General features: G+C 42.1%; 1 protein-coding gene across 3 annotated transcripts in view; it reads left to right on the top strand.

Annotated features, from left to right (window-relative positions):
* The window catches only part of SVEP1 (sushi, von Willebrand factor type A, EGF and pentraxin domain containing 1), a 573,162-nt gene that overhangs the window by 482,858 nt on the left and 63,813 nt on the right, over nucleotides 1–26,491 (top strand). For all 3 annotated transcript variants that reach the window (XM_082255001.1, XM_082255000.1, XM_082254999.1), the window contains exons 39-41: nucleotides 317–533; nucleotides 3,276–3,431; nucleotides 19,805–19,868. In XM_082255001.1, coding sequence (XP_082111127.1) covers nucleotides 317–533; nucleotides 3,276–3,431; nucleotides 19,805–19,868 — 437 coding nt within the window. The remainder of the gene's footprint in view (nucleotides 1–316; nucleotides 534–3,275; nucleotides 3,432–19,804; nucleotides 19,869–26,491) is intronic.

The following is a 26,491-nucleotide window of genomic DNA, read 5'->3' as shown; positions in this document are numbered from 1 at the left end:
AACTTCTTTCACTTTGTCATTATAAGGTATTGTTTGTAGAATTTTGAGGAAAATAATGAATTTAATCCATTTTGGAAAAAGGCTGTAACATAACAAAATGTGGAAAAGTGAAGCGCTGTGAATACTTTCCAGATGCACTGTATAGGGGACAATGAAGTGATCCAAGAGCATTTTAAAAGTGGAAGGTGCAAATATCTATGATAACTTTTGTACTCTACAGTTCGTTTTTGGTAACAACAGAAATGACTATATGTTATATTAATAATATACAGTATTATTGTTAACATGTTTTCGATGCGTATAATTCTTCTTTAAGGTGCCAAGATGGCTATATAATGGATTCAAATACAGCAACTAAAACTTGCCTAGAAGATGGTTCTTGGACAACAGAGGAAATTTTATGCATTCCCAGAAAATGTACACTACAGGCAAACACAGTAAAACTAAAGGCAGATTATGATATTAATAAAACCATAACTGTTGATTGCAAACCTGGCTATACATTATCAGGACCAAGTACCTCGACTTGTATGGTAAATTGTTTTTAAAGTAATTAAAATAAAATTGTATTTCTCCTAATCTTATCTATAAAATGCATGAATAATGTTAATTATTACAAATTAAACCAAAATTAAATTTTTGTTGGTTATGATGCATTAAACTTCTGTTGATGTTTAATTTTACTTCTGTTTAATGCCATAAAAGTGTACACCCATTAATAAACAATGGGTAAGCCTGAGAAAGGTAAATCACTTTATATTACCTTGGAAATACACGGAATTTGCTTCTGTACTATAAAATGAAAAGGCAAAGCATTCATATATTTTTCATTAAAAAAAATTTTGATATCGCAATTATTTCATATCTGTGTAACAAGTATGATAAACCTGACCCTGCAGTTAATGTAGAGGTCTGGGTCAACAGGCTTTGGGCTTGTGCCGCTGGCATCAGTCCAGAGGCAACTGAGATCATTCAGAACTCATTGACAGGTGCATTTGAACTTATTTAATGTACCTATATTTAACCTGCTTCAAGCAGAATTTACATTCTTAGACTTATATTTGCATGGGAAACCCCCTTGAAGTGAATTAAATACCATCTACATAGGCCCAAAAAGAGCTGACATTGACAAGTTGACATTAGTGATGGAAAGCAGGCTGATAGAGATGTTTACATGTCTGCTGACATTATTATTAAATATTATATAGGATTTATATAGCGCCGACAGTTTACACAGCGCTTTACAACTTGAGGGTAGACAGTACAAATACAATACACTTCAATACAGAAGGAATCAGAGGACCCTGCTCATTAGAGCTTACAATCTAAGAGGGACATAACTTGCAGAGCTTGCAATTGTGTACCCAAAGCCAGTGGTCAACTTGTGTTTATTGCCAATCTTGACCAGTTCGTTTTTCTGGTAGATATGAAACAAATACATTAATATAATAAAATCTATCCATCAGTCAGTAAAGATCTTTATCATTTTTCACATTTTCTTTTATCCACTCCATCGCCTTCGTGCTACTGTTGTATAAAGCTTGTTGTTTACAGAGAGCCATAGCTAAATCTGAAATTTAGACAAAAGTGATTGAATTAGAGGAGTAACTAATCCTTTTCCAAATGGTTTGGTCTGAGATTTCAATCATTTACAGCAAGCCTGAAAGCAGGGAGTTTACCACTTAAGCCCCGGAGGATTTGGCTGCTAAAAGACCAGGGGTTTTTTTGCGATTTTTTACTGCGTGATTTTAACAGACAATTGCGCGGTCGGGCGACGCTGTACCTAAACGAATTTGACGTCCTTTTTTTCCCACAAACAGAGCTTTCTTTTGGTGGTATTTGATCACCTGTGCGATTTTTTGATCATGCGCTATAAACAAAAAAAGAGCGTAAATTTTGCAAAAATAACAATATTTTTCACATTTTTTTATATGAAATTCCCCAAAAAAAATGTAAAAATCAAAATTTTTTAACATTTTCAGCCAATTTGTTTTATGCTACATATGTTTGGTAAAAAAAATCGCAAAAAGCTATTTTGATTGGTTTGCGCAAAAGTTATCGCGTTTACTAACAAAGGGAAAGATTTTTGTCATTTTTGGTGTTTTTTTTTTAACGCGTAATGGCGGCGATCTGCGATTTTTTTTTGCGGTACTGCGACATTGCGGCGGACAGATCGGACCCTTGACTGACATTTTTGACACTTTTGGGGTTACCAGAGACATTACTACAGTAATCAGTGCTATACATATGCACTGTTACTGCAAAAATTACACTGGCAGGGAAGGGGTTAACTGTATTGGAGAGGGAGGGGTTAAGTGTGTCCTAGGGGCGTGTTTCTAACTGTAAAGGGACATGGCTATTGGTGTAAAAACAGAGATCAACGGTTCTACGTAGTAGAACCGTCTGATCTTCATTTTTACACCAGGGAGAATGACAGGCGGCTTGTTTACATAAGCCGTCCGCCTTTCTCCCTTCACCGGAGCGATCGTGAGTAACCGGCGGACGATCGGGTCCGCCGGTCACACGCACTGACTTGTCAGTGAACGAGCCAGGGTGGGCGCGCGCCTCGGCAATTGGCTCACAAGTCAGTGACAGGCGAGTGACGTACCCCTACGTCACTCTGCCTGGCCGGGGCTGACCACCGCAGTACATAGTCGTGCGGCGGTCGGCAACCGGTTAAATGGAGTTCCCAGCTGTACAGTTGTAGTGACGTAGATTCAGCAATGAGTAGCGATAGGGTAACATCGGTCTGACACTGGGGACCTTGTATGGCCCCTAAACACTGAATGTTGCTTCTTCTGGTGGCTTTACAATAAAGGCATATTATGGAACCAACTATATGTACAGACAAAATAAAACGCTTGGATCCACTAACAGATAACCAATAAAAAGTAAGTCTCTTTCGATACACCCAGCAGCTGCACATATGTAGGATAAAAACATAAAACGGATATAGAAAGGAAGGTGCTGCGCTAGAAACAAAGTGAGTAAATTTCAGTCCAATGAAACAATAAATCCATCCATCCACCAGGGTTAGCTGTCAGGGCAAATAGGTGCTCCCACCAACAGACAGCCTCACTGCTAAATTCTTTTTTTTTTTGTAGCTAGAATCCGCCTGGATCGCCATAGGGAACATATTAGTGTGCTGATAATATGCAGTCTATGAAAGGCAGATATTTTTTGCAGCAATATACTGTATATATTATACACCTAAGGTATACCTCAAAACGTTTGATGTAAGCTGACCAAAACACCATTTTTTTTTTTTTTTTTAGACTGATGGTAACTGGTTACCTCCATTAAGTGATGACATATGCTCTCGGATAACATGTGAAAAGCCAGCAGCCCCAAACCATGGATCAGTACTTGGAACACGGTTCCTCTACCAAGACACAGTTTTGTACCAGTGTGACGTGGGATATGAAATAGAGGTAAATAATTATGTGACTTAATTGATAGTTCAGTCTATAATTGTATTTTGTCTGGGTAACTCCTTCCCCCTCCAGAAAAAAAAATATCAGTTGATACTTTGGAGAAAAAAAAAATGTATTTATATTGCAGAAAAGACCTTTAGTGGGTTTAGCGTTACTAAACCCGGAATAGAAAAATCAGTCTTTATATGCAGTAAAGCATGCTTGTTATACTCACTGTGGAACCTAAGGGGTTAAGTATCAGCATTGTGTAAAAAGGCTGTTTGATCCTGTCTTCTCTGATCGTCCTCTTCTTTTACTGTCCTCAATCCATCTGATGATAGAACAGAGCCTTGGAGGCACTTTGCACATGCTCAGTGTGTCTATAGACACACACAAGAGTTACAGAACTTAAATGTATTTGATTGTGAAAGACAGGTCACAACATTTAAGGTGCATGTTCAGATAAAGGAAAGTCATCAGAGCTTCACTTCAATACAAAGTGAAAATTCCCTTGCAAAGTGAACAGCCTATTTGCCTTTAGTAAATTAACCTTCTTGTGTTTGAGTAATTAACCCTCTTGTGACTTGTGTAATTTAGCACATTAACCCTGTGAGAGTTATTCTTCACGGAAGGATGTAATATTAATATTGGCCCTAATCAGCAGTCAGAAGGGTGCATTCACACCTGCGAATGCACCTTGCCTACGATTAGACCCCTATTAGGTTTGAGTAGGCAATCCCATTGAAAGCAATGGGAGGCTGATGGCGCTTGCAGCTAATTGCACCCACTCGCACGTAAACTCTCAACCAGTAATCATGTGAAAGTGATCGGTCTTTGACCCAGGCTCAGGACCGTTCACTCTGCCCTTTTTGCCCTGTGATAAAGATAGCCCTGGGTAGACCTTCCTATGGCAGGGAGCATTTAGTAATATGCATTTCAAACAAACAAACAAACAGCATTTGGTAATATGGCCTTGAAAAGTACTTGAAAAGGTGTATTTCAGTCACCTGAATGGCAAGCGTCATGCTTGAGTAATCCTGTCACCGCTCATCACCTGGCCAATACCACCCCTACAGTGAAGCATGACGGTGGCAGTATCTTGCTGTGGGGATGTTTTTCAGTGGCAGGAACTGGGAGACTAGTCAGGATTGAGGATGAATGATGAATGCAGCAATGTACAGAGACTTCCTTGATGGAAACCTGCTCCAGAGCACTCTGGATTTCAGACTGGGGCAAAGGTTCATCTTCTAATAGGCCAACGACCCCAAGCACACAGCCAAGATAACAAAGGAGTAGCTACAGGACAACTCTGTGAATGTCCTTGAATGTCTCAGCCAGAGCCCCGACTTAAACCTGATTGAATATCTCTGGAGAGATCTGAAAAAGGCTGTTCACCGATGCTCCCCATCCAACCTGATGGAGCTTGAGAGGTCCTGCAAAGAAGAATGGGAGAAACTGCCCAAAAATAAGTGTGCCAAGCTTGCAGCATCATACTCAAAGACTTGAGGCTATAATTGGTGCCAAAGGCGCTTCAACAAAGTATTGGGCAAAGGCTGTGAATACTTATGTACATGTGATTTTTTTTTATTTTTTTTATTTTTAATAAATTTGCAAAAATTTCAAACAAACTTCTTTCACATTGTCATTATAGGGTATTGTTTGTAGAATTTTGAGAAAAATAATGAATTTAATTGATTTTGGAATAAAGATGTAACATAACAAAATGTGGAAAAAGTGAAGGGCTGTGAATGCTTTCTGGATTCACTGTATATTGTGTTTTTGTGCATTAAATTTAAGTGAATTTTTTTCCTCTACGAAAAATTGTGTTTGAAAAACCACTGTGCAAATACTGTGTGACCAAAAAAATGTGAAACGCCCACCATTTTATTCTCTAGGGCCTCTGCTTAAAAACAATATATGATGTTTTCGGGTTCTAAGTAATTTTCGAACAAAAAAAATGCAGATTTTTACATGTATGTGGAAAATGTCAGCATTGGCCCAAAGTTAAAGTAGTTAATACCAGCTCTGAACTGGCGTACAGAGGTATCCAGGTGCTCAAAGTTGGGCATGTCTGTAGTGGGAATCTGTCATAGATGGGACAACTTCCCACACAGTACTGTATTCACGACCCCATTCTGCCAAAAACAAAATGCAAACATGGTTTACATGATAATGGTGATGTCATCACCCAAATATGACCATGTCCATATTTGAGAAATGACTTGGCACTGGGTGGGCAGAGTCTGATGGGGAACTAGTTTCCCATCCGGTCCAGTTTTCTTTTGATTAACAGCACATGGCAGTGATTTATTTCAAAAGCTGCTTTTGGACTAATTAGCATCCATCAATCCTCCAACTGCCGCAGGTGTCTCTGTTGCCTACCCGTAGTACTAAACCCTCTTCCATGTATCTGTCAGTGTGACAGGAGCAGTGGCCAGGGAGTGTGCACTGAGGAAGAAGTGTCCAGTATGTACACTTCGACCTCAGTGCATGTACTGACAGAATCAAGGTACATGAATCGGGCGCAAGCACCATCACTGTTTGCCCTGGGCCCTAACAAAAATTACAACAACCTTTATTATTTCCCAAGAATGTTTCTCCCCCCCAAAAAAAAAAATACAGTTTGGCGGCCAATACCATCCTCATCATTTTTTTCAGATAGATCTAAAGTTAAACTTTAACATTAGTCATGGGACCCTACCAGTGCAGTTCATTTAACAATTACCTTATGTCTGTGGGTGCCTAAAAAAATGGCGTGAAAGCTTGAATTTTTACCAGCAAAATGATGTACATACAAACATTGACTTAGAAAGTTATTGTCCTTAGTACAAGGTGAGAGAGCTGAGATCACTAGGGGTGAGGGTGAGAAAATATCAACATTTACAGTTTCTGATACCCATGTCAACTGCATTCAGCGTATACATTATTGTTGTCTCACCCACTGTCAGAGCCAGCCTAGAGTGGTATAAATCCATTAGGTGAACTTACTGACTTGGAAAAAAAATAACTCTTTTGAAATAACACAGCTGGAAATATACTATGAGTAGCACATTATTTCTTGGGAACTTCAAACATCTAAGTACTACATTATCGTAAACTTTGTTTTGGTAAGAAAAGCAAACTCCAGCATGATCTAGCTATGTAAGTCAAAGAAAAGCACAGATGGAAAGGTCTGAAAATGTATTTACGAATGCAAGAACATTTTATTGAAATGCAGCTAAAGCTAAATGATTTCACGTTGCTCTACTTTAATGTAAACTTGAAAACTTTTCCAGTATTTCCTCTCAGAGTGACTTCTTAACCTTAAAAAAAAAAAATGTTTTCTGCCCATATTGCATTTTGAGGATTCATTTCAATTCACATATTATGGGAGAATGCATACAAAACCATCCAAGCACTGCCTAATTTACAGAAGCAGACGTTCTGAAGTGAGTGCTAAACAAATACAATAATTGATGATAAATTACACTCATGCATATTTCAAAAGCTCCAAATGTTTTTTTTATGAACAGTCTGAATGCTTTTGACGTAGTGAATTAATAATTTTACAAAACGGAGCAGCAAAAAGTTTTAACATTATTTAAAGGGGCAGTATGGCCAAGGTTGCAACTTAATAACCAGCAGGTCAATTTGAAAGCATTGCAGAACACAGATTAAAATGTGTCAGCAATAGAATAGTAAAATCAAAAATTGTGAAATTAAAGTTCAACTCATATTATATATACAGTGCCTTGAAAAAGTATTCATATTCAAATTTCCCACAGTTTTTCATGCAAAATCGTAAATGTGTTTTTTGGGAACGTTTATGTGATAGATCAACACAAAGTGGCACATAATTGTGAAGTGAAAGGAAAATGATAAATGGTTTTCAAATTTTTTTCCAAATATATATCTGCATTTGTATTCAGCCCCCCTGAGTGAATACTTTGTAGAACCACCTTTCGCTGCAATTACAGCTGCAAGTCTTTTTGGGTATGTCTCCACCAGCTTTGCACATCTGGAGAGTGACATTGTTACCCATTCTTCTTTGAAAAAATAGCTCAAGCTCTGTCAGATTGGATGGAGAGCATCTGAGAACAGCAATTTTCAAGTCTTGCCACAGATTCTCAATTGGATTTAGGTCTGGACTTTGACTGGGCCATTCCAACACATGAATATGCTTTGATCTAAATGATTCCATTGTAGCTCTGGCTGTATGTTTAGGCTCATAGTCCTGCTGGAAGGTGAACCTCCACCCCATTCTCAAGTCTTTTGCAGACTCAAAGAGGTTTTCTTCTAAGATTGCCCTGTATTTGGCTTCATCCATCTTCGCATCAACTCTGACCAGCTTCCCTGTCCCTGCTGAAGAAAAACATCCCCACAACATGATGCTGCCAAAACCACAGTGAGGTTGGTGTGTTCAGAGTGATGTGCAGTGTTAGTTTTTACTCCACACATAGTGTTTTGCTTTTAGGCCAAAAATTTAAATTTTGGTCTCATCTGACCAGAGCACCTTCTTCCACATGTTTGCTGTGTCCCCCACATGGCTTCTCGCAAACTGCAGAAGGGACTTCTTATGTCTTTCTTTCAACAATGGCTTTCTTCCTGCCACTCCTCCATAAAGACCAGTTTTGTGGAGTCCACGACTAATAGTTGTCCTGTGGACAGATTCTCCCACCTGAGCTGCAGATCTATGCAGGTCCTCCAGAATTAGCTGCTTCTCTGATTATTGCTCTCCTTGCCCGGCCTTTCAGTTTAGGTGGATGGCCATGTCTTGGCATATTTGCAATTGTGCCATAGTCTTTCCATTTTTGGATGATGGATTAAACAGTGCCCGTGAGATGTTCAAAGCTTGGGATATTTTTTTAAACCTAACCCTGCTTTAAACTTCTCCACAGCTTTATCCCTGACCTGTCTAGTGTGTTCCTTTGCCTTCACGATGCTGTTTGTTAAGGGTACCCGCCATACATCCCCTAATAAAGATTTAACCCCCCTGATCACCTCCAGTTAACCTCTTCATTGCCCTCTCACAGTGTCACTATTATAGTGTACAGATCTTTTTTGTCATTAACGTTAGTTAGCATCAATCCAGGACAGGATCAGATTGCCCGCCACGTATTTAGTAATACACTTTAACCCTTTGATTGCCAGCGACACACACACACAAACACACACACTAAACACCCCAATTACTAGTATAGTGTCTGAACGGATCAATATCTTTGATCATATCAGAACTGTACTAGCGTCCCCATTAGTTTAGTATAGTGTTACCAAAAATCTGCGTTAGCAGGATCAGCCACGCCACCTGCCAGCACCTGCGTTTAGCCCATCCGCCCATCCCCCAAAAAGTGCAGTATCAGCAGATTACTGTCACTTCCAATACACAGCACACTAAACCGCAGCATTAGCAGAGTCAGGCCTGATCTCTGCTAGCACTAGTGGTTACATTTTTTGGTAGCAGTTCAAACAGTCCTTGACAACCAGGTGCTTTTTTACCTGTGATTTACACTGGGTACCTATAAATTTATTAGCCAAAATGTCCAAACAGAGGTACACTGGTAAAGAGGCCTATGCTAAGGTCAGGCATACCCGACCCCGTTCTTCTGTTGCGGGGGTGCAACAATGGCAGGGTTCTCATATGCAGCAGAGTGTCGGAACTAGTGCCCCTCAACCTTCTGGTGAACTGGCAAGCACCAGCGGCCTAGTACATCCTGGTCGTAGTCAAACCAGCACTGCAGTAACACTTGGTGACGTGGTGAGTCCCATAAGTGCAGTTCAAGCTGGTGCAGTGGCTAGCACAAGTAGTGTCTCACAGCCACCAAGAATTCGAATTCGACGTGCCCATAGAGCCCATAGTGTCCTTCCTGATGCTCTTGCAAATCCTGATTGGGAGCCAACCACTTCTGCAGCGCCTATTCTTCCCGCATTCACTGGCCAACCCGAAATTCAGGTGGAAACTGTAGATTTTACTCCCCTTGGTTTTGTTTAGCTGTTTTTCACTGAATATCTTTACAGATCTATTGTGGACCAAAGCAGTTTATATGCCGATCAATTAATCGCCGCAAAGCCAAATTTGACCCTTGCCAGAGAATTTGAATGGAAACGTATCACTGTTTCCGAAATTAAAACCTTTCCGGGCCTATTCCTCATCATGGGCATTACTAAAAAGAGTGAGTTGCGGTCACATTGGTCCACTGACCCAATTCATCATATGCCCGTGTTCTCTGCTGCCATGGCCAGGACAAGATAAGAGCAAATCCTGCAGTTCATGCACCTCGGTGACAATGAACTCTATCGTCCTCTGGATATGACTGGTTCCACAAAATGTGGCGCCTCGTAAATCACTTCAACCAAAAGGTTGCAGCCTTGTATACACCCCCAACTAGCTGTCTGTGTTGATGAGTCCCTGATTAAATGTTCTGCCCGCCTTGCTTTCAGTTTCTCCCTAGCAAGCTTGCCAGATATGGGGTCAAGATGTATAAGCTCTGTGACAGGGCAACAGGCTATACATGTAGTTTCCGGATTAAGGATGTAAAATATAGTAATGTGGAGCCCCCCAACTGCCCAGCCTACATGGGGAACAGTGGCAAGATTGTTTGGGACTTCCCCTACTACCCCCTATTCGGAAAGGGGTACCATTTATACGTGGACAATTATTACACAAGCGTGCCACTTTTTACTCTCCTTTTTGATTCTTGAATTGGCACATGTGGCACCTTGCGACCTAATCGCTGGGGCTTTCCCCAACGGCTTGTAGATTCCTGACTTAGATGGGGGAGAGAGCCTGCTTAAAGTGTAATAAATTACTTGCAGTGAAGTTGAGGGACACACGGAATGTTTTCGTTCTGTCCTCCATTCACGCAGATACGAGAGTCCAAATTGCAACGGAAACTGGTGTTGTTGAGAAGCCCCTCCGTGTCCACAAATAAAATCTTAACATGGGAGGGATGGACTTTAACGACCAGATGATGGTGCCGTACTTATATGCCTGTAAGGTCAGACACTAGTACAAGAAAGTGTCTGTATACTTATTCCAATTGGCTCTGCTGAACACTCATGTGCTATACAAAACGTTAGGAATAAGTGGATCCTTTGTAATATTCCACAAAGAGATCATCACAGCCCTTCTGTATCCAGGAAGTGCTGTTGCCCAATTTCAAAATCCATATGCAGTGAGCCGGCTGCATGAGAGGCATTTTCTGAATGTCCTCCCGGGTACCTCTGCCCAAAGATCACCCCAAAGAAGATGTTGTGTAGGCGTGACACCCGCTTTTTTTGTCCCTACTGTCCTGGCCAACCTAGTCTCCGCATCAGGGACTGTTTACAACGCTACCACACACTAGTAGTGTATTAGTATAGGGTATAGTAGGGCACACTTTCACACAGGGTCTCAAAAGATGTTAGATGGCTATCGCATTTTTAAAGACACTAGCCTGGAACGTTTAAAGTTCTTTTACAGTTACAAAAAAAGTTACAAAAAATGTAAAAAAAAAAAAAGCCAAAAATAGTTGTTTTATTGAGTTATTTTTCTGTTCTTACTGTTTTACTGTACTTTATAATGTACTGCTATACTGTAATGTTTTATTGTTACTGTTTTTCATTGTTAATCATAGTTTGCTTTGCAGATACCACCATTCTACTGTACTGTATGTTATTATACTGTAATGTTATATTGTTGCTGTGTTTTTCATTGTTAACCATAGTTTTCTTTGCAGATACCACCATTCCACTGTTTTACTGCACTGTATACTATTATATTGCAATGTTTTATTGCTACTGTGTTTGATCGTTAACCATTGTTTGCTTTTCAGGTACGCCAATCAGCTGCATTTGTTTATTCTGACAGCAACAGCATTTGCTCTCAGTATATACACATTTGTGAGACTTTTTGGGAGCCTAGCTGTGTACGAGACCCTGAAAACCAATCACCGCCTTCAGATTTTCTAAAGGCGTAAATTGCTAATTTTACTTCCTCGCTACCTATCACAGTTTCAGAGGCCCTGAAATGTCAAGATAGCACAAAACCCCCCAAATTACCCCTATTTTGGAAAGTAGACACTCCAAGCTATTTGCTGAGAGGCATGTTGAGTTCATGGAATATTTTATATTTTGCTACAAGTTTTGGGAAAGTGACAACATTTTATTTTTTTTTTAAACAAACTTGTTACTTAAATGATATATTGCTCAAACATGCCATGGGTATATGTGAAATTACTCCCCAAAATACATTTTGCTGCTTCTCCTGGGTACAGAGATACCACATGTGAGTCTTTTTGGCAGTCTAGCTGCGTATAGGACCCCGAAAACCTATCATTCTTACAGGCTTTCTAAGGGCGTAAATTGTTGATTTCACTCCTCACTACCTATCACAGTTTCGGAGGCCATGAAATGCCAAGATAGCACAACTACCCCCCGCCCCTGCAAATGACCCCTTTTTGGAAAGTAGAGACCCCAAGGTATTTGCTAAGTGACATTGTGAGTATTTTGCAGCTTTCATGTGTTTTGGAAAATGAAGAAAGAAAAGGAAAACATCTTTTCTGTATTCTTTTTTCAATTTTCAAAACTTTATGAGATCTGCAAAATACTTAACATGCTTCTCAGCAAATGGCTTAGGGTGTCTACTTTCCACAAAGGGGGGGAAACAGCTTCCCCCCATCTTTGCAGAGCTGGCAGGTCACTTGGTCCAGGGGCTAGTTTATCTGTGATGCCTCTTGGATGTGGCTCTTTTGATTTCTAGGCTGTCTGTATTAGCAGTGGTCCTTTGGCGTATTATCAGACTGAAATACTGGTCTGTGGACCAGACTTCTAAGAAGGCCTTAACTGATCCCCCTCCCCCTTGTAGGGGATTGCCTGCTTGGAGCTTCCTTGGAGGACATTGTTAAGGGTCTCACAGGGGGGAAGAGTACTCTTCTTCCACAGGCTACCAAGGGAAAGAAGCCCCGTTGTAGATATGAGCTATTCTCCTCAGCTCGCCTTTCGTCCCTCAGGGTCTCAAGACAAGGGATCAAAAGTCAGGGCTTTTCCCAGAGGTCCTGTTCTGGCAAGCTACGAGTGGGCTCTTCCAGACATGCAGACAAGGCTGCCTCTGTATGAAGGGGCGCCCTCACCCATATCTGGGGTGGGGGGACATCTTCACTGGTTTCTGGATCCATGGACCTCCCTGGTATAGGACACGTGGGTCCACAAAGTTATTCGGTCAGGCTACGAGATCGAGTTCATTCTTATCCTCTGGAAAGGTTCTTCCCTTCCAACCTGCACTTGTCCCAAGACTTACAAATTTGGGGTAGTGCAAGACTTGTTCCTTCAAGGGGTGATTGTTCCGATTTCTGAACATTTTCAGGGGTTTTTACTCAAACCTCTTTACAGTTCCCAGGAAGGAAGGCAAGGTAGATCCAATCCTGGACCTCAAGGCGCTAAATTGCTGGTGCGAGTACAGAAGTTCTGCATGGAGTCCATTCACACAGTAGTGGCGTTCCTACATCAGGGGGATTTTTTCTTGCTTCTATCGACAACAAGGACACCTATTTGCACATTCTAATATGTGGTGGTCACCAACACTTCCTCCATTTTGCCGTGGGCGAGGAGCATTATGGTTTGTGGCATGGACCTTTGGTCTCGTCTCCGCTCCTCCGGTCTTCACAAAAGTGTTGGCCCCAGTGCTGGCATTGTTTGAGTCAGCAGGGGATCGCGGTACAGGGGTACCTAGATGATCTTTTTCTGCGAGCGAAGTCTCCGACTGCTCTGATGGAGAACTGAAGATTGCTCTGTGAACTCTGAGGGAGTTTGGTTGGATTCTGAACCTTCAGGAGTCTGCTTTTGGTTCTATCCATAAAAACTAGACTATCTGGGTCTGACTCTGGACTCGGCCTCAGCCAGAGTGTTTCTTCCTCTGGAAAAACTCCAGACATTGCAGGAGGCAATTCAGCTTCTGTTGTTCAGCAGACGGTCATCCCTTCGGGCTTGCATGCGGGTGCTGGGCCTGATGGTGTCCACCCTCAATGGCAGTCTGTTTGCACAGTTCCACACAAGATCTCTGCTAAAGAGATGCTGGTGAAATGGGACAAGGAGCCATGGTCTCTATAAGTGGCTTTGTTCTCTGGCACTTTCGATGGGGAAAATCCTTTCTCCCCCTCAACTGGACGGTTGTCACCACAGATGTCAGCCTGTCCGGATGGGGAGGCGTCCTCAGCACAGATGTTCTCAGGGGGTCTGGACTCTGGCAGAGTCAAGACTGCCGATTAATGTTCTGGAACTCCGAGCAATCAGCCTTTGTCTGGCTCATTGAACAATTCATCTTCAGGGGTGTCCAGTACAAATTCATTTGGACAATGCCACGGCCGTGGTCTATCTCAATCACCTAGGGGGTACAAGTAGTGTCTTGGCGGCCTCGGTAAGTAGTCTGCATTCTAAGGTGGGATGACCGATTTGTTCCAGCCCTCTCAAATTTCTGCCACGACTCCTGTGCAGGATCAAAGCAGAAGGGATTCCGTCCAGACTGACCGCGCCGGTCTTGGTACGCCGATTGGGTACAGCTGGTCGCTGATGCTCCTTGGTGGCTTCCTCTCAGGGAGGATCAGCTGTTCCAAGGACCGATCTTCCATCCTGCTTTACAGTCACTGGCTTTGCGGCTTGGCTGTTGAGCGCCAGGTGCTGAAGTACATTGCGTGGTGTGGGTCTCTTGAGGTTGACCCTCGTTCTTTCTCGGTGCACCAGATCTTAACTTTCCTTTTGATTGAAGGTTGAACAGAAATTGGCTTGAGTACCATCAAGGGCCAGGTATAGCCTTTGGCAGTCTTTTCCAATGACCTTTGGCCTCACACTCCCTGGTGCATACTTTTATTCAGGGGGTCCGACATTTGGTTCCTTCAGTGCGGGCTCTGTTGCCACCCTGGGAACTTAACGTGGTGCTTTCAGCTCTACAGAAGCCTCCCTTTGAAAATATTTGGGAGGTTTCCCTGTTTGCGCTGCACCAGAAAGTGGCCTTTTTTGGTGGCTATCACCTCTGCGTGCAGCGTGTTGGAACTGGTGGCATTATCCTGTCGTTCATCTTATATGGTAATTCACAAGGATAAGGTGGTTCCTCGCCCTGTCTGTAATCCCTTCCTAAGGTGGTCTCTGACTGTCATTTGAATGAAGACATTGTGTTTCCTTCCCTGTGTCCCAGGCTAAACATCCAAATGAAATTACCTTGCATACCTTGGATGTGGTCCAGGCAATTAGGGTGTACCTGGCAGCTATGGAGTCTTTTAGGAAGTCAGACTCTCTATTTTTGCTCACGGATGGACCCGACAAAGGGTTGTCCTCTTCTTCTGCCACCATTTCCAGATGGATCAGACAGATGGTGGTTCAGGCCTATTGCATCAGGGGTCAGGTTCCTCCTTTCTCTGTCAAGGAGCACTCTTCTAGGGCACTAGTGTCTCCTGGGCTTTCCGTCATCAAGCGTCAGTGACACAGGTGGCCACCTGGTCGTTGGTGCACACTTTTACAACATTTTTATAAAGTGGATGTGTTGGCATCTGTGGATGCTTCTTTTGGCTACAAGGTTTTGCTTGCTGCTGTTCAGAGGAGCTGGTCCTCTTTGAGGTGTATTGTTTTTTCAGGTGAGCTCCAGTTGTTTATGGTTGAACTCCAGGTTGGCTATTGGGAATTTTTTTCTGCTTTTTTAACACCGCTTTGGGACTTCCCAATGGTTAAGAAGAATCAAGATCTGTGTCCGTCAATGAATGAAAGAGAAAATGGGATTTTTGATTTCCTGTAAAATCAATTTCTCTGATGTTTATTGACGGACACAGCATCCACTCCTCTGTGGAGTTGGCTTTCTTCTGACACTGCTTGAAACAAAACTGAGTGCCTATAGCTGAGAGTGTGTGTATAGCCCCTGGGACTGCCCATAGTCTTAGTCAAGATTTTTCCTGCCTAGTGTCCTACTCCTGTAGGGGGCAGTATAACCCAATGGTTAAAAAGAATCAGGAGCTGTGTCCATCAATGAACATCAGAGAAATGGGTTTGTACTGCCCTGCCATTTCAGCACTTCAAGAAATGAGATAGGCAGTCAGAAAGTAAGAGCTGCGTAAATTTCAGTATAAACACCATGGTTTGTAGACGCTATAACTTTTGCGCAAACCAATAAATATACGCTTATTAAGATTTTTTTATCAAAGACATGTAGCTAAATACATTTTGGCCTAAATGTATGACAAAAATTTAGTTAATTGGATATTTTTTATAAGAAAAAGTAGAAATTTATTTTTTTCTCAAAATGTTTGGTCGTTTTTCGTTTATATCGCAAAAAATAAAAACCGCAGAGGTGATCAAACACCACCAAAAAAAAGCTCTATTTGTGGGAAAAAAAGGACATAAATTTGGGGTACAGCATTGCATGACCACGTAATTACCAAGTAAAGTCACGCAGTTTCATCGCCTCCAACAGCTGCCTCATCACCCAGGACGTATATTGCTGAGCTGTTCAGAAAATAAACTCCACCGTATATGGGCCAAAGGTCTGCTGCTCCAAATACAGGGTGATACTCGGACGTGGATCCCAGGTCTGCTGTCCCTAACAGTGGTTGTTTTGGAAGTCTGCTACCCCCAAAAGGGAGAGCTTTCTGGTGAGTGAGGCACTATAGGGGGAGCACAGCTTGTGGAACGCCAACAACATACACTCATTTAGGCATATTTGGAGCACCTTAAAAGGCACCTGTCACTTTGTTTGTTGAATTTTCAAAATTACTTTATTTTATAGTATGCAGGAACTTTTGTATGTAACCGCACAGCACCTAGCACTTTAAAGAGCACTGGACACTTTTTTGCTTACGGAAAAACATTTATTGTTATATATAATTTCTGGTCACAGAAGCATTTATTGATTTATTTCTGTTTGTTTTGCATTTGTCTTATATATAAGTTTGAATGTACCGCTATGAGCCCTTATATTTTGTAAGCCCTTTTTTTCATAGTAAATTTCCCAGCCATATATGTAAAGCAGCGCCCCACCCTCTCTATACCTTTTAATGTCACACAGTGCCAAATTGCAAAAAAGTGGCCTGGCCATTAAGGGGGAAAAACCTTCCGGTCCAGAAGTGGTTAATCTCTGTGTTTAACCTGAGGACAGTCACTTTACTGCGTTTATGCAAGGGTTTACTACCACCTTAAAAAAGGTATAGAGTGGCTTGCGTTGTAAGATGCAAGGCACTGCTCATCAGCACTGCTATACAGCTGACATGAACTACACGCTTGCATGTGGCTGGTATGAATGTACCCTTAGAGTGCTTAGAAGATGCTGAAGAGTTAAAAAAAAAAAAACTATTCAGATGCCCATTTTATTCATCTGAAACAACGGTCACATGACAATCCTTCTCTCTTTTTCTGTTTACTTCAGGTGCACACATCATGTCCTGCATGATGTGGACATCTCCTATTGGTAGAGGCAACGCTTACAGTTTTCTCTCTCATGGGCTTCAGAGGCAGGGGAACTCACAAGAGTGACAAAGAGACCAGCTTTCAAAAAGATAAAAAGCAGGGCCAAGGCAGGAAATTAGCTTGGCTCATAGAGGAAACTTTCAGTTAGAACCATTACACCAGCGGTCCTCACCCTCCTCAGCACCAAGGACCGGCCTCACAGAATACAACACCCCCACAGGCACGGGGAGGGGAGGGGGAGCTGGGAATGTGGGGTGTTGTTGGAGGTTTTCAGCCTGACACTCACATCCTTATCTGTATTTGTATTTATTATTATTATTATTATTATTATGATGATTATGAGAAGAATTGTTATTAAAAATATATATATACAAATCTTCATTTGTATCTGTTGGGCTGATCACAGGAGTCATATTTAATATTATTAATATTATTAAATTGAGCCCATGTAATTAGCCAGATACAAATCAATATTATAACATTTTTTTTTTTCAATAATAATAACAAAAATATTTTTCATAATAATATATTTTTTCCATAGCAATAATATATTTTCCATAATAATAATAAGATTGGCTGACCACATGAGCTCAATCTATTATTATTATTGAATAAATTGTATTATAATAAAAAAAATATTATTAATATTAGGAAAAAAATGTATTATTACTTTTGAAAAAAATGCATCTTTATTTGTATCTGTTTGGTTGATTATTATTATATTTAATGTTATTAATATTATTAAATAGGGCTCATGTGATCTGCCAAACAGATACAAATAAAGATTTTAAAATATATATACATACACTGAGAGATATGACCACACAGAGGGAAGGGAGTGGTATTGCTGGGAGAAGGGGATCAGGCACACTTTGATGGTGGGAGGATGGCAGTGCACTAGACCTACACAAGGATCCAGATCCCCCGGCATATGCAGCCCACAGCAGGGCCACCACAGATTAGACAACAAGCGGAGCCCAAGCAGCTATGCAAGTGGCTGACAATGCAGATTGAGCCTCACTTGCTCGCCGCCCACCACTCGCCATGTGGGATGGTTCCCAATAAGCCACAAACTGGCAGTGGTCTGCAGCCCGGTGGTTGGGGACCTCTGTATTACACTGCAGAACAACTTAGGAAGGTGTTTGGAATCAAGTAAGTAAGGTAATGGCACAATCGCTTCTCGGCCTTTTGGCTAAGATCAAGTGTAGTATCTGTTCTTATCAGTTGGTATGGACCCTGAGGGTTAGTATCGGCAGGGGCTGAAATGAACCGGGGCGCTCTGGACGTAACTGGAGGACCGGGAAGTAGGCACTGTCAGAGAAAGCCGGATGGGTCCGTTGCCTTCTGATTTGAATAGGTCCGACCCTATCAGTTTGAAGGGAGCAAGAAAGCTGGGAAAAGACGGTTAGTATTGCTCCTGGATGTAATTGGTGAGGAACGTGGATGGCGGTGGGCGGGCCTTTCCTCCTGGGTTGAATCTGGCCTTGCAAAAGGCTTGTCCCCAGTTGTAGGCAGGCTCTCCCTAAGCTGTACATGTTCCAAACCTCCTGGTAGGCAAGGGCTACACTCGGTCTGGCCATTGGGCCGGGGTAGAGAAAGCCCGTAGTGTATGTGCCCCTGGGGTGGCAGCCCAGGGGTGCCTTAATTCTCACTGGTGAGGGGCAGCTCGCCTTGAGTTTTTCGGCACCATGGTCACTGCACCTACGCACACTTTTTTAAGCACCTGCCTCTTGGGCAAGGCCTTTTGGCTTCGACCAGAGGAATTTTTATTCCGGCCGGAAGGCCTGCCTTTGGTTTTCACTTAGGCACTAATTCACCTCTCCACTTCCCCTTCCCCACCTTTTTGTTTGTGTGTGCCTTTTCTTTGTAGTTTGTCACTTTTCTATCACCTTTTTTCACCTGCACGACTTGTAGGGTGTGGGTCCTCGGGCCCTACCTTGAGTCTTGGGAGGGGGCGGATATGGCCTTTTGGCTTGGTCTGCCCTCTCTCATGGGGTCTCCCTTCGGGGGAGCCCCACTTAGTACTCGGTGGGGGCTGTTTCGGCAGTCCCCCTGAAGAACGGGGTCAGTCTGGTTTTGGCCAGACAGACCATGAGTACCTTAAATCCCTGTCAGGAGTCTTGCGACCCGGGGGATCGAGGTTCGGGTCCTACCTCTTCGGAGGGAAGACCATTTGTTTGCACACCCTGTGCACTTTTTGTGTTCCTCACGTTTGTGTGTGTGCACTTTTTTATGCACCGGGTGAAGTCTTTTGAGTGTGTTTCACACGCTACGGGCTTTTAAAAAAAAAAAAAAATGGCACAATGGACTAGTTATATTTAATTTTTGCCTGGTGTTGGGCTTTAAGTAACACTTACAGAACTTGTTCCTCCCTCTCCCCTGAAAGTAAAAGCATCAGAGAAGCATAAGACTGATTAGCTCATCTCCTTGTTAGCACGTGAGCACTGCGATGCAGATGAATGGCTCCTTGTGCTGCTTTTCCCTCTTCCATACTAGCTTCACTGTATAGTTAAATGCAATAGGCTGATACCATGTTAAATTTGGGTACTAACACTATTTTTATGAAAAAATAAATAAAAAATACTTTAAATGATGTATTATTGATTACAGAACTGCTTATTAATGTGTGTCTTTTATATGCTTGGAGTTCAACTTAAGATCTCCGTGACTTTATTGATTAAATGTTGATGATGTCTTGAAGTTTCTAGACCTGCACCTTTTGTGCCCATTATGAGGCATTTCTAGCCAACCTGTTAGATTTATTATTTATTTTATACTATTGAGAATGCAACAGGATGAGCTGGAATACACACAAGGTGACACCCAAAACCTCACATCAGAAATTCCTACACAACAGTTAACTAAGCCTAGTAGTATATAATAATAAAGTTATAGTGATGATCATTAGCACTGTTTGTACCTACTAGGGTAGACATTTAAGAGAGCCTGTATATTTTTATATTATTAATTCCTACTTCTGTTTCTTTCAGGGACCAACTGAAAGAGTTTGCGAAGCTAACAAATCATGGAGTGGAGTAGAACCTCAGTGCAAAAGTGAGATATTTTTCTTAGTAACATATGAAGTAATATTTACGCTTGGTTTTAAAATGGATACAAACAAAAGCTTATTAAATTTGCAGCTTTCATTAACATCTAATGATCCTGCCATATAGGTCCTTGTTTAGGCACTTGCTGTTATGGGGTGACAATGATGCCCAAACTAAATTCCTGTGTTATACTCCTGTAGCTTGCTCTGTGTGGTTGAGACTACAAGTTGTAATGCCAACATGCTTTACTTCTGTTGTTACTAACAGAAAGTTGGTTCAGAGCAATGATTTACTATATGTAAGTGCACGCATGTAGAGAGGAAGTGCCTGAAAATGGCTGGATGAGATCAGTGTTAACGAGATGAAAAATAAGGGAACACAGTATTTTATGAATAAAGAAGCATATGTTTGTGATGCTAGCTAGCACACTAAATTGTGCCTATTTAGGGCTTTGATCTGGTTAAAGTCCACCTGTGCCAAGATGTGCACGTGAAATTATTAAAATATACACAAAAGCCAGTAAGGCCTCATGCATTAGGAAAATACAGCAACATGTATGGCAGAAGCTGGCAACAAGATCCTGTGGAAAAAAGTGCTCAGTATGCTGTACTTATGCAATGTTCACATGCATACAGCCTTACAGTGTAAGTGGCCCTGTTGCTAGGATGCAGATGGCTTCTCATGGAAGCTACTTAGCATCCTATGTTGCTAGGACACAGTCAGTTTTTTCTGCCTATAATCCAACCAATGTAGGATGCAGATGGTTTCTCAAGAAAAATGCCTGGCACCCTTCTTTGCCAAGATGTGGGCAGCTTCTCAAAAAAGTCACCTATGACCCTCCACTGCTAGGACAGTGGTGGTTTCTCAAGGAAGCCACCTAGCATACTCTGTGGCTAGGAAACAGACATATTTTTCCATCTGGCATCATTGCTAGGTTGCAGATGGCTTCTGAAAGAAGCGGCATAACATCCTTTGTGTTCTAGGATGCAAGCGGCTTCTGCCTGCAAGGTCCTACAGTTAGTTAGGACAAAGACAGTTAGGAGGAAGCCACCTAGCATCCTTTTGCTAGGACACAGGTGTCTCTTATATTCTAATAGAGTACATTTTTGCTATACACTGTATGTATGTAAATATTAGCATAAATGTTTACATGCATTCAGCAGAATTTTTTTGTCCGTGCACAGGACCTCAGACATAGATTTTTCAATTTTTTTCTTATGGATCTGAACACAGCACACGTTCACTGATCTTTATGCTTAAGTTGTTAAGCATGTTTATTTATTACAGGTACATGTACAGTGCCTTGAAAATGTATTCATACCCCTTGAAATGTTCCACATTTTGTCATAAATTTATTTTTTGGGGATTTTATGTGATAGACCAACACAAAGGGGCACATAATTGTGAAGTCGAAGGAAAATGATACATGGTTAAAAAAAAAAAAAAAAGCGTGGCGTGCATTTGTATTCAGCCCCCTTGAGTCAATACTTTGTAGAATCACCTTTCGCTTCAATTACAGCTGCAAGTCTTTTTGGGTATGTCTCTACCAGCTAGAGACATACCCAAACACACATCTAGAGATCCAGAAGGTACTGTGGCCCAAATTCTCAATCCAGATGCAGTAAGCCAACTGCATGAGAGACATTTTCCAGATGTCCTCCCTGGTACCCCTACCCAAAGAGCACCCCAAAGAAGATGTTGTGTCTATAGAAAACTGGGATATTGGCATTACACCTGCTTTTTTTGTCCCTCCTGTCCTGACCAACGTGGTCTCTGTATCTGGGACTGTTTCTGTCGCTACCACACACTAGTAGAGTGTTAGTATAGGATGCAGCACGGCAAAGTCTAGGGTACACTTTCACACACGGTCTCGAAAGATGTTAGATGGCTATCGCATTTTGAGAGACTCTAGCCTGGAACGTTTAAAGTTTTTCTACAGTTACAAAACAGGTGTAAAAAAAGTAAAAAAAAAAAAAAACATATATAGAGAAGCATAGGGGATGGGGTGGACACAGAGGGCAGATCTCTTCTATGCTTCGCCATATATTTTTTAACACTTTTCTTGGCAGAGATTTCTTCATCCACATCGATCAATGCGAACAGAGGAATCTGCTATGTTCTATTTTTTCAAATGAAAAAAAAAAAGTACATTGCATGTATGCCCATCATTAGAAGTGGGTGGATGCTGAGAGGTCTAATGGTGGGCATACCACACACTTTCTGGCAAAGATTTCTTCATCCACATCGATCGATGTGAATGGAGGAATCTGTTAGGTTCACTTTTTTCGTTCAGCCCACAGGCTGCATGAAAAAAAAAAAAAGACAACAGTGCACAGCTGTCCTCGTGTGATACAGTTTATTAAACCATAACATATAACTGAATCAATTACACTAACATTTCTTATGATAATGACAGGCGCATCGACAATCTCCTTCTTCCCCTCTCCCTCTCGGATGGCCCTCGGTCCGCCCTTCGACCATAGATATCTAGAGACACCGCAAAGATGTGCCCGTCCATCTCTAGCCTCCCTGCCAGGCACCGGCGTGCAGATCCCAGTGCGCCTGCGCACAGACCCGCTGGAAGCAGAGAGAGGGTTGGACTAGGAACAGAGTAATGCTGAATGATTGCCAAGACAACGCGTTTCAGAGGCGGAGCCTCCTTCTTCGGGTCAAAAACGCATTGTCTTGGCAACCATTCAGCATCACTCTGTTCCTATTCCAACCCTCTCTCTGCTTCCAGCGGTGCTGCGGCTGAGGTGCCCATGCGCAATCGGGATTAGCCGGCGGGTCTGTGGGCAGGCGCATTGGGATCTGCATGCTGGTGCCTGGCGGGGAGGCTAGAGATGGACGGGCACTTCTTTGCGGTGTCCTTAGTTATCTCTGGTCGAAGGGCGGACTGAGGGCCATCCGAGAGCGAGAGGGGAAGAAGGGGATTGTCGATGCGCCTGTCATTATCATAAGAAACGTGAGTGTAATTGATTCAGTTATGTGTTATGTGGTTTAATAAACGGTATCACACAAGGACAGCTGTGCGCTGTTGTCTCCTTTCTGCAGCTTTCAAAACTAACCATAGTCTGCCACCCAGTGGAAACAAGGAGGAGCTGCAACTAACTCGCTTTGGTAGTGTAAATACCACAGCTAGCAGTGGAGAGTTCATCTGATCAGCGCATGATCTGATATATATTACATTTATATGTATATTGGTGTTTTTTTCCCAAAACAGTTGCGCTTGGAAAATCTCTGCGCAATTAACATGTGACAAAAAAAATTACAACACCCACCATATTGTTCTGTAGGGCCTCTGCTTTGAAAAAAAAAAAAAAAAATATATATATATATATATATATATATATATATATATATATATATATATGTATATATATATATATATATATATATATATATATATAATGTTTGGGGGTTCAAAGTTATTCTCTAGTAAGAAAAAATATTTTTTTCATGTAAACAAAGAGTGTCAGAAAAGGTTTGGTCTTCAAGTGGTTAAAAGAGTGAGTGATATGTGGCATAAGCTTCTAATATTGGGCATAAAATGCCAGGACAGTTCAAACACCCCCCAAATGACCTCTGAAACGTAGATACCCCCCAAAAAAATTGTAATTTTCCCAAAACGTGGCAAAATATAAAATGTTGCATGGACTCAACATGCCTCTCAGCAAATAGCGTAGGGTGTCTACTTTCCAAAAAGGGGTAATTATGCTATCTTGGCATTTTATGGCCTCCGAAACTGTGATAGGTAGTGAGGAGTGAAATCAACAATTTACGCCCTTAGAAAGACTGAAGGTGGTGATTGGTTTTCGGGGTCCTGTATGCAGCTAGACTGCCAAAAAGTCTCACACCGGGGATATCCCCATACTGAGGAAAAACAGCAGAATGTATTTTGGGGTGTCATTCCACATAAATTCATGGCATGCATGAGCAATATATCATTTCAATGTCAACTTTGTGTACACAAATATATATATATTTTTTGTCATTTTTCAAACAACTGTGACAAAAAAATTAAATATTCTATGGGCTCAACATGCCTCTCAGGAAATTCCTTGAGGTGTCTACTTTCCAAAAAGGGGTAATTTGGGGCGGGGGGGGGGGGGGGGTTGTACTGCCCTGCCATTATAGCACTTCCAGGAATGAGATAGGCAGCAAGAAAGTAAAAGCTGCGTAAATTCCAGTATATACACCATCGTTTGTAGACGCTGTAAAATTTGCGCAAACCAATAAATATTCACTTATTTGATATGTAGCTAAATACATTTTGGCCTGAATGTATGACAAACATTTAGTTTGATATTTTTTATAAGAAAAATTTGAAAATGTAATTTTTTCTCAGCATTTTCAGTCTTTTTTCGTTAATATCGCAAAAAATAAAAATCGCATTTTTTGGTTTTGGTTTTGCACAGAGCAGCCTGGATCCTCCTCTTGTGGGGTCCCTCTTTGGTGCTCTTGGTCCCTCCCTCCTGTTGAGTGCCCCCACAGCAAGCAACTTGCTATGGGGGCACCTGAGCCAAGCCGCAGCTCCCTGTGTCTATTCAGACACTGAGCCATGGCATGGCCCCGCCTCTTCTCTCCTCCGTGGCTTACTGACTTTGATTGGAAACAGCAGGAGCCAATAGTGCCAAACTGCAGTCTCAGCCAATGAGAAGGGAAAGTCCCAGGCAGCCAAGACACTCCACAACATCGCTGTATCGAGATGAGTTGAGGGGGGCATTTTTATCCTAATGCATAGAATGCCTTTACTACAACCACTTAGAATCAAATCCTGTCAGCATTTGTGTGACAATTCACGTGGATGTTTGAAGTGTTGTTTTCCACAATCCAAAGCTACACTGGCAGGTTAATTGACATCATTCTGAAATTGTTCTTAGTGAGCCTTAATTTCAATCATAAAAACCTGCAATAAAACTCACCCAAAAATATTTTTTGATTGTATGTACGTGTATGTCAATTGGTGCAGCCAACACCCAAAATAAATAACCCATCTGCTGAAATAAACCTTATATTACAAGTGCAGTAGAGCTGCACGATTATTCGTTAAAAAAATCGCAATCACGAACCTAATCCAGCATTTCCACTATTCAGTGCAGAGACGTTGTCTGCTCAGAGCTGTCAAAGGAAAAAAAAAAAAAAAGCAGCCAGCAAATGTTTATCAACATTGCTGAGTGCTGAGAGAAAAATAGAAACATTGTATCAATTGGTTCTTTTAGATCAAAGGGATGAACCTTGGTCTGTAAATGAGGCCAGTTTAACCACTAAGGCCCTGTTCACACCTGAGCGTATTTCAGCTCGTAAAAGGCTCATCTCTAAAGTCCCAAAATGCCCAACAAGCAAAATCCCATTTATTTCAATGGCCCCTGTTCACATTGTATATTATATTGTTCACAAATCTGGCTAAATCTGTGTTCGTAAGAACACTTCTCCTTTGCCGAGATAATCCATCCACCTCAGAGGTGTGGCATATCAAGATGCCGATTAGACAGCATGATTATTGCACAGGTGTACCTTAGGCTGGCCAAAATTAAAGGCCACTCTAAAATGTGCAATTTTACTGTATTGAGGGGGGGTGGGATTGGGGGGGTCCAAAAACCAGTCAGTATCTGGTGTGACTACCATTTGCCTCACACAGTGCAACACATCTCCTTCGCATAGAGTTGATCATGTTGTTGATTGTGGCCTGTGGAATGTTGGTTCACTCCTCTTCAATGGCTGTGCGAAGTTGCTGGATATTGGCAGGACCTGGAACACGATGTCGTATACGCCGATCCAGAGCATCCCAAACATGCTCAATGGGTGACATGCCCGGTGGGTATGCTGACCATGCAAGAACTGGGATGTTTTCAGCTTCCAGGAATTGTGTATAGATCCTTGCAACATGGGGCCATGCATTATCATGCTGCAACATGAGGTGATGGTCGTGGATGAATGGCACAACAATGGGCCTGAGGATCTCGTCACGGTATCTCTGTGCATTCAAAATGCCATCAATAAAATGCACCTATGTTCATTGTCCATAAAATATGCCTGCCCTTACCATAACCCCACCACCACCATGGGCCACTCGATCCAAAACGTTGACTTCAGCAAACCGCTCACCCACACTACACCATACACGCTGTCTGCCATCTACCCTGTACAGTGAAACCGGGATTCATCCGTGAAGAGAACACCTCTCCAAAGTGCCAGACGCCATTGAATGTGAGTATTTTCCCACTCAAGTCGGTTACGGCAACGAACTGCAGTCAGGTCATAAACCCGATGAGAATGACGAGCATGCAGATGAGCTTCTCTGAGACAGTTTCTGACAGTTTGTGCAGAAATTCTTTGGTTATGCAAACTTATTGTTGCAGCAGCTGTCTGGGTGGCTGGTCTCAGAGTATCTTGGAAGTGAAGATGCTGGATGTGGAGGTCCTGGGCTGGTGGGGTTACACGTGGTCTGCGGTTGTGAGGCCGGTTTGATTTACTGCCAAATTCTCTGAAACGTCTTTGGAGATGGCTTACAGTAGAGAAATGAACATTCAATTGACGGGCAACAGCTCTTGTGGACATTCCTGCAGTCAGCATGCCAATTGCACGCTCCCTCAAAACTTGCGACATCTGTGGCATTGTGCTGTGTGA

Source organism: Pelophylax lessonae (assembly GCF_965119305.1).
Source record: "Pelophylax lessonae genome assembly, chromosome: 1".
Lineage (NCBI taxonomy): Eukaryota > Metazoa > Chordata > Amphibia > Anura > Ranidae > Pelophylax > Pelophylax lessonae.
Note: the sequence above shows the minus strand (reverse complement) of the source record. Positions and strands in the feature narration are given on the sequence as shown.